The sequence below is a fragment of the Cucurbita moschata genome, unplaced genomic scaffold, assembly GCF_002738365.1.
Source record: "Cucurbita moschata cultivar Rifu unplaced genomic scaffold, Cmos_1.0 Cmo_Scf00025, whole genome shotgun sequence".
In the NCBI taxonomy this organism is placed as follows: Eukaryota; Viridiplantae; Streptophyta; class Magnoliopsida; order Cucurbitales; family Cucurbitaceae; genus Cucurbita; species Cucurbita moschata.
Genome location: NW_019268541.1, coordinates 199,759 through 208,996, shown reverse-complemented (window position 1 = coordinate 208,996; position 9,238 = coordinate 199,759). Strand labels below are relative to the sequence as shown.

Here is a 9,238-nt window from a genome sequence, read left to right as displayed (position 1 = left end):
GGGGGGGGGGGGGGGGGGGGGGGGCCCCCCCCCCCCCCATCCCCCATTTTTGAAGCATCATCAAAGTTGGGAATGTGATAGAATGAGGAGGAAACAAAGACAACCCTTCAGCCTGATGAAGATTTGAAGAGAGAGAGAGAGAGATAGAAAGGTCCAAGAAGAAAAGTGAGTGGGTGAGTGCGGAAGGGAAGGGGGGGAGGGGCTTATGTCTGGACTGTGTGGGGAAGAAGAAAGTCAGAGAGATTGAAATGAGATAGGAAGTGAAATGAATGCGTAGCAGACACGAGTGTGACGTTTCAGATTCTAAATGTCAGTAAAGTTTTTGTGAAGATGTGAGGGTGGTGGTGCCGGTGCTGCTGCTGCTGCTGCTGCTACTGCAGCGCCCAGTGGCAGCGGCCGTATGACTTCCACTCACCACCGCTACCTCTGCTGCTGCCGCTGCTCCTGCTCCACTCTATACTCTTTTCTCATGTCTTTTTCCAACTGAATGAATGAATTTATTATTATTGCTTCTTTACTTCTTTCTTTTGACAGCTTGTAATCAATCTCTCCAACCCTAACATTCATTTCCAACCACTTGAAGATCCCTATGACATTCCATCATTTTTCTCTCTCTCTCTCTCTCTCTCTCTCTCTCTCCTTATAATTTAATGTTTAACTAATTATATTTATTATCCATCCCACTCTTGTGCTTAAATTTTAGTACTAAACAAATTTCACGAGACCAATTTCTTTGATTCTTGATTTTTTTTTTTTTTATCTATTTTGAAAAATAGTCAAATTACTTTCTTTAAGTAAAAATAGCTAGATGCAAAAAAGGGTTTTTTTAATTTAAAAATTGGACCAAAATACCCCATTTATAGAAATTTGAAAAACTTTAAAAGAAAAAAAAATAGTAAAGTAAAGTTGTGTCCGTTGAAAGACTAAAATAGATCCATAAAGATTTAAACTTTTAGGCAAACTTATAATCAAAAGATCAGATATTCGAATTTCTCATCCCATACATTATTAAACTCGAAAAGAGAAACCATAATTAAGTTTGATGTATTGGACCCGACACAAAAGAAAGCATATTAATTTAGAACATTTTGTTTGGGAAACAATCATGTTTAGGCAGTCAATGGTTTGAATAAAATGAAATGATGCATTTGATTTTGAATCTGAAAAAGATTGATCTTTTATGGTAGCTTTAGTTAGTGGTTCTTTGTTTTTTTTTTTTCCTTTTGATTAATATTTGTTATGTAAAATTAAGAAATATTTGAAAAGGGGATTGAAAATAGCTTACGGTGGTCCTCATCTACTTTTGTTTTTGACAGTGGTGGTGCCTAATTATGGCCATAGCTGCTTCCTCTCTATGCTATCTCCGCTTCGACACTCCAAATCTTTTCTTAGATAACTTGCTTTTTGTGTCTCTAAAGGAAACACCTTTGCTTTCCCCCTCTTTTCCCTTTCCTTCTCTCTTTTCTTCCCCGTCAGGTAACCGTTCAACTCCACCGCTAACAAATATTACCTCTTTAAACTTCTCTTATAAAGAATGCTTCGTTCCCCTTTCCAACTGACGTGACAGTGCATGACATGCATGGAATGAGATGAATTCATCATAATCTATTAGCCTAAACGAGCGTGAGGGTCATGTCGAATGATCGTCATGGATTAGTAGATAACCCCACAAAGCTATATGTGGAAGGGAATTCCATCTCCCTTCATTCCCTTTATAATGTACTTGATTTGGAAGAACTGTGAAGGAAAGGAAAAGAATCTGATACTAGCAAACCACCAAGGAAGTGCAAGAATCATACCCCTTCTCACCTTATCATCATCCATCATCGACCAAGAATTCAGATGTTCAAATTCCTCGACTAATCCTAAACTAAAAAGGGTTCGTTCATAAGATTTAGATTAGAGGTAAGTGATGCCAAAAGTGTCATTTTCTTGTGAAGATTCACTTCATATGAGGATATCATTAGAGATTGTGACAGTTTTCAAGTCAAATTTTGATAGCAATAGTGGAAAATAATGCAACAGCAACCCAAAGATGGATAGATATTATAGTTGTCACTTGAATTCAACAACAAATTCAAGTCATTGGGGTTTGTTTTCATGAAGTAAAATAAGAAGAAAAAAAGAAAAAAACAGCAACTTCATTGATCAGTCCTTCATGCCCTTCACATCAAACGCTCCAAACCCTGACCAAAACAATATCAAATCAAGATTCGTTCGAATCAAATTCGAGATTTTTATCTATTTCGTGTATGAACTTTAAAACGTTTAAACGAACGAACATAAAACTTATAATTTAATCTAGTTTTTCACGTTTACTTACATCATCTAGCTTCATTTGATTGCTGGTTTCCAACATCCGACCAAAAGGGTATACGAGGATAATGAGCCCACTGATCAAAATTGGAGATTTATAAGCAAATTTAAATTCATTTCATCCAAAATTTTTTATTGTAAATTAAGCTTACGTTCTTGGCTGCAGTACTGAAAGCTTCTCTATGGCTAATCTCAGGATTATTAGCCTTAATCCTTTGAATTTCCTCTCTGAAACACAATTAAATCGTAATTAAGAACTGAAAATATAATGAATTTAGAAAATTTTTCCAAGTTGTGAAGGCTTTGGTTACTCACTTTATGAACTGATTATATGCAGATGGTACTCTCTGCTTCTTCTCGGGAGCTGAAAAAGGATAACAACAACTCATAAAATTTCAATTTTTTTTAAGAGATTTGCAGAGGAAAGTAAATGAAAGAACACTGACGTCGATTCACAACCCTCTCCTCTGTTCCCATTGTTGTGTTTGCTCGAATTTCCATCTTGTTGTTTTCACATTTCGATGATGACGAAGACGACGACGACGATCCAAAATCACCTTGAAAATCAGGTCCGTTACAACTGTATAAGTTGTAATTTGGTACCTACAAATTTTTCATATTCCAATTCAAGCATAGTTCAACAGACATGAAACTCTAATAGAGATGTATTCCTCACTTATAAACATATTATTCTTCTCTAAATTAGAGAACGTGGAACTCTCTCCTAACAATCCTCGACCGAGAAATGATGTTTGATGAGTTCATAAAGCATATAACACCCAGATGAGAGTTGAATATCCAAACAAATTCAAAAGGGGGTTTCAGATCTTGGCCATCTTTTCCTTTTTCTGTGAATGTTGGAACAGTAAATGACAAAAGAAACCTAGCTACCAATATAGGCTTCATACTACAAAAACTAAAAGAACCCTAAACGCAAAAGCACTTAAAACCTGAAAGAACATGAAGAAACTCAGTGGATAAAAGAGGAAAACAATGGGGATTATGGCGGCTGAGTAGCTGTGGGAGGTAGCTATCTAGGGTTTTGTGTGGTGTAAATAAAAATGAAAACTTTGAAGTGGGTTGTCTTAGTTTCAAGATTTTAGAATCTGGGTCACATCCAATTTCTCAAAAAGATGCAAAATTTGAAGCCTTTTTCTTTGAATGATAAGTTTAGGTTATTAGGGTTACCTGAACATCTTGCCAGGAAAGAGCCTGAAATGCAGCAGCCATATTCACGGACCACAGATTTGTGCAGTGCCCACATCGGACTGTCACAATATCAAACAAGCTACTGCATGGAACACTCACCTGCCGATCATCATCGTCATAATCATTAATCTATATCGAATTCTTCGACTCAAAAGCTTAAGTTGATAGAAATAGAATTACGACCAAACCCGAGAAGGGTGTTTTTGTTTAGGGTTTTTTTAGATGGTTGCATGATGTTTTGAAAATTGGAGTGAGACGTTGATTAGTGTTATCATCCCCCATTGAGCAAAGCAGCTGGGTTTTTTTCTTTTTTTTTTTTCTGATGAGGTTTCGAAGAAAGAAAAGAAAAGGCATTAATGAGTTGTGTTCATCATAAGTTTGAAACTCCAACCCAAAATTTCCCAAATTAATATCTTCCCCTCACCCATTTTCATCTAGAAAACCATTTGAATTGAGCATTTTCCATAAAGATCTAGAAGAAAAAAGAAGAACAGGAAGAGAATTTATGAGTACCGCAAGAACAATATTGCAAAAATTGCAAGGGATGTAGCAGAGCTGTTCAGGTGCAATATCGAGGCAGCTGGCCATGGGGTGATGGGTGGTGTTGTGTGAGGCAATGAATCAAACAGGAGTGTGCTTTTGGTGAAGAGAAGGAGGAAGAAGAAGAAGAGTGTGGAGAGAAAAAGGTGAAGAAAGTAAGAGAAGAAGCTCCAACAATAAATAGCTTTTATTCTCTCCTCTTCTCTTCCTCATAATTGGATCATTCTATATCACGACACTCTAAAACTTTCACCTCCTTTTTCTACCCAAACTAAATCTAACCTTTTATCTATATCTATATATGTATCTATATATATATATATATATATACAAGCCCTTGCCCGCTCAGGACCAAGAGGATGAATTCGGACGCAAAAGCTTAAGCTAATGTGTTCAGAAATGACATTTTTTCGAAGTTTGAATATCGATATCTTATAGTTTGGGCGTGTTGTGTTGAGGATTGTTGAGTCCTACGTTGGCTAATAACAGGAATGATCATGGATTTTTAAGTAATGAATATATTTCTACTAATATGTGACCCTTGTAGTAATCGAAAGTCAGGAAAGCTTACGCTTAGAGTAGATAATATTGTACTATTCAGAGGTTTGAGGTTCTTAACATAGTATCAAAGTCAACAGAATCTTCAAAATCTGTACTTAACATGGTATTAGAGTCATGCCCTTAACTCAGTCAAGTCAATAGATTCTTCAAAATCTGTTTTTAACATGGTATCATAGTCGTCCTCTTAACTCAGTCAAATGAACAGAATTTTCAAAATCTAATGAGAGTTATGCCCTTAACTCAATCAAGTCAAGTCAACAGAATCTTCAAAATCTGTTCTTAACATGGTTCCTTAACTCAGTCACGTTAACCGAATCTGCAAAATCTGTTCTTAACATGATTCCTAAACTCAGTCAAGTCAACGGAATCTCAAGCGTTGAATTAACTTCCAAATCTAACCTTAAAACAGACATATTTGAACATTCAAACTTTCAACCTCGTAGTATAAGGTCTATTTGTTTCTCTGTTAAAGGTGTTCTAGAAATGTTTATACAATCGAGCTATCTAGTTGCTCCCTTATCAAAATTAGGAGAGAGTTGAGCCGAAAGATCTTGATTCACGAGGAAGTTTATTATTTTGATTGAATACCCGATTTTACCCTTTGGAATAGGAATTTAATTTTTGTAAAGTTAGTAATAACTTAACAATCACATTACTTTCTTGACATGTAAATCAAGAAATTAACAGCTTTTTATCGTACGTAAGGAAGAACTGAAGCTTCAATTTCAATCCTTAAATTAATGCTTTCCACACTGTTTACTGTTTAATGTAACATTAAATTCATATCTAAACCTTATTTATGATTCATAATATTAATTGTCACTGCCACTGCCACTGCCACCACCTGTATTAACACATTGTAAAATTTAAGGTTTCTCAAGACCACATTAAATTAAACAAATTAGCTGTCCCACTTTTAATTTACTCTATGTTTTGTAAGAATTTCACGAATGTTCCTGAAATTAATCGATGTTTTTGATTGAACGATTGATCGGGTAGTTCCCGATCGATATTCACACATACATCTTTACTATTTCGATTATGTTTCATTTTCTTTAGAACAAAACGAGCTTTACAATTTAATGTAAAAATTGCTTTTTTTTTTTATAGTGAATACGGGCGTTTTGACATGACTCAAATGAAGTTGAACCTTGTTCCTACATGACCCGATCAATTCGATTTGGTACTCACCATCTATTTTCATTGTTCAACTCTTTGACAACACGAAAAAAAAACTATTGTTCAACTCTTTGACAGCATGAAAAAATCCAAAAAAGTTCTGCCCTCCCTCAACATTTTTCTTTAAGCTTTCACCCTTTTTTTAGGCTATGTCGGTGTTTATAGTTCAACTCGAACAAAACTCGAGTATATTTTTTAATAATAAAATTAAAATGAATATTTTCACATGATTAAATAGCATGTTACATGTTATGTTTATATATAACAATATGTATAGTTTGATCAATATTTGAGCACTATGCAAATCATGGAGTGTTTCTTTTGTTTGTTTGTTTTTTTTTTTTTTAAGAAAAAATGTTGTTATTTAATATAAGAAATGTTTTAAATTTTTTAACCATTTTAAAAAAGAGTTTTTTTTTTAATAATTATTATTTAAAGAAACGTGGGAATAAAATAATTTGTTTAATTAACACACGTTTAAAATGCTAAGTATTTATTTTATTATTTTTAAAAATATTTATTAAATGAAATACTCTAAAAAAATTAAATATTTCTAGCATATACTCTTATTAGCAACCACACACGCGTCAAATAGTTATAAAAAAAATGATATTCATGATTGATAAAATAAAATTTAATTGCATGCACTATAGAGACATCATAAGTACATAGACATTATAAGTCTTAAGTAATTAAAAGAAGCCATCCCACCCGACGACGACCTTATTTTCCTACATCCCGTGCAACATGGGAATATACCTACATATCTCGAGCATTCTTATATTGGTTGAAAAAGAGAACAAAACATTACTTATAAGGGTGTAGAAACCTTTCATTAGTAGATGCGTTTTAAAATCGTAAGGCTGAGGAGGATATGTAACGGGGCAAAATGAACAATATCTGCTAATTATGGGTTTGAGCTGTTACAAATAGTATCAGAGTCAGATCCCACGTCGGGTGGAAAGAATAATGAAACATTTCTTATAAGGGTATGGAAACCTCTATCTAGTAGACGCGTTTTAAGACCATGAAGTTGACAGCGTTACATAATTGATCAAAATGGACAATATCTACTAGCGGTGAGCTTAGACTCGAATGTGCTTAACAAACGATTATTCTAAGCTATCGAATGGGTACTAGGAATGAATTGATTTAGCAAGTGGGTGGGAATGGATGAAGAGAGTTGGGTGCAAATGGGTGTGACCCAATTGGTATTAAAAAGAATTGAAAAGTACCTAACATATGTTGCATACAATGGACCATTACCAGGAAAGTTTGATATTGCTTATCCCTCTCATGCCACCTTCTTCTTTGATTCACCATCCTTTTCCCTTTTTCTTTCTAATGTGTTCTTCCCTCCATCATATTCACGTGCATAGCCATGTGTCTAACTTCATTCCTTTCGTTCTTTATACCTTCCCGACCTTTATAATTCATCCCGAGTAAGTAATACGTAACGGATCAAAGTGAACAATATCAACTAATGGTGGACTCGAGTTGTTATTAATGGTATCAACAAGAACACTGATCCGTAAGTGGGTGGATTGTGAGATCCACGTTGGTTAGAGAAGGGAACTAATCATTTCTTATAACAGTGTGAAAATCTCTCTAAGTGTTTTAAAACTGTGAGACTAATAGCGATACGTAATGGGTCAAAGAAGACAATATCTATTAGCGGTGGACTCAGACTGTTCCTCGTTGTTCTAGATCAAGATCCCACTTCTATTTAGCATTTAAATCGAACCTAAGATCGAAAAGATAGATAAGCATGTTGATATTGTAATGGGGTTAGGTTTTTACATGTTTCACTTTCTATACACAACAAAATCTCTCTCTCTTTCCCTAAAACCAAAAAGATAGAAGATTTAACCAAATGTGAAGAAGCAAACAAGAACACAAATTTCAATGATGAAAAGCATATACTTTTTAAAAAAAAATGATATATAGTCCCATAGAAACACTTTCAAGTGTGTGTGTGTGTGTGTTTTGCTCATCCCATAGCCCACATTGAAGTACAGCAACAGCAGCAGCCTGAAGACCTACCTCTCTACCCCTAACCCTTAATTACTTTGATGATGTTAATACTCAAAAGTGAAGAACAGATATCAACATTTTCTTAATGGGTATTATTAAACACACCACCTTTTCCTTCTGAGTAGCCCACAAAACAGCTTTCTTTTTTAGCTATTTCTGTCAAATTTTGAACCCTTTTTAACCCAACGCCACCCAGGCCTGCCCATGACATTCTCCCTCGCCTTCTTCAACTCTCTCTTTCTCTCTCCTCTGCCCTCAAATTTAGAGGGAGGGTACTTTATATTTAAATCTCTGAGGCCTACATCAGGGTAGCTGTCCTTATCCATTGCTCAAACTTTACCACACTCTACAACTGGCTGCCTTTCAATTCTCCCCTCTTCCCTTTCAAACCAAACTCTTTCCTCCTCCTCCTTCCCCTCAGTGTCTACCATGGGTTGAGGTAGACTTGGTTGGAAAGCTCCAATATCACTGCATTACTAGCGGGTATTGTTCGCTTTAGCTCATTACGTATAGCCGTTAGCCTCACGGTTTTAAAACTCATCTACACTCTTATAAGGAATGTTTTGTTCTCCTCCTTAACTAATGTGAGATCTCATAATCCACACCTTTGGGGTCAACATCATCGCTGACTCTGATATCATTTGTAACAACTCAAACTCACCCCTAGAAGATATCATCAGTTTCACAGTTTTAAAAGTTTTTACTAGTGAGAGGCTTTAGCAAATGTTTCATTTCCGCATTGAATCTCACAAAATGTAACTGAATTTTTTCAATTTTAAAAGTAAGGTAGAGTTGTAACCCTATTTTTAGGCCGACCAAAAAAATATCAACCAGCAAATCTGTAACAACTCAAGCCCATGATATTTGTCTGCTTTGTGGCGGTAGGTTTCCACAACCTTATGGGGAGTGTTTCCTTCCTTTCTCCAACAGATATGGATCTCACAATGCACCTCCTCCGGGAACTCTGATACCATTTGTAACAACCCAAGCCTACCGCTAACAAATATTTTCTGCTTTGACCCATTACATATCGTCGTCAGCCTCACAATTTTAAAACGCGTCTATTAAGGATAAATTTTCACACCCTTATAAGAAATGTTTCGTTCCTCTCTCCAACTGAGGTCAGATCTCATAAAATCAAACCGAATTTCTTCAATTTTAAAAAAATATAATCCAACTCAAACTAAATCCAATTCAGTCAGATTATCGAGTAACATGAACACTCAATAAAAGCAAATTCCAAAAGAGAGTAAGCATCTTGACCACACATAAATGCAAAGGCCATTGATGTGTCAAAGAACCTTGGTTTTGATAGCATATGGAATTACTTCATCAATACGTCAAGTTTGAAGCATTATCACAAAAAGAAAAAGGACCCAAAAAAAAAAAAAAAAAAAAA

At 35.2% G+C, this 9,238-nt stretch overlaps 1 protein-coding gene across 1 annotated transcript; it reads right to left on the bottom strand.

Annotated features, from left to right (window-relative positions):
- Window positions 1-1,966: 1,966 nt before the first annotated feature.
- LOC111461521 (axial regulator YABBY 5-like) lies at window positions 1,967-4,360 on the bottom strand. Its single transcript, XM_023105065.1, has 7 exons — window positions 4,039-4,360; window positions 3,505-3,624; window positions 2,763-2,919; window positions 2,632-2,680; window positions 2,469-2,544; window positions 2,324-2,393; window positions 1,967-2,186 (listed from the first exon to the last, which is right to left on the bottom strand). Exons 1-6 carry the CDS (start codon window positions 4,111-4,113, stop codon window positions 2,325-2,327), a joined length of 546 nt encoding a protein of 181 aa, XP_022960833.1. The 5' UTR covers window positions 4,114-4,360; the 3' UTR covers window positions 1,967-2,186; window position 2,324.
- Between the last annotated feature and the right edge of the window lie 4,878 nt (window positions 4,361-9,238).

Coding starts and splice junctions, on each gene's coding strand:
- LOC111461521 (XM_023105065.1), bottom strand. CDS start 4,113: ATGGCCAGCTGCCTCGATATTGCACCTGAACAGCTCTGCTACATCCCT. Junction 2,920..3,504: donor TTTCCTGGCAAGATGTTCAG/GTAACCCTAATA, acceptor AAAAATTTGTAG/GTACCAAATTACAACTTATA. Junction 2,545..2,631: donor GCATATAATCAGTTCATAAA/GTGAGTAACCAA, acceptor ATTGTGTTTCAG/AGAGGAAATTCAAAGGATTA.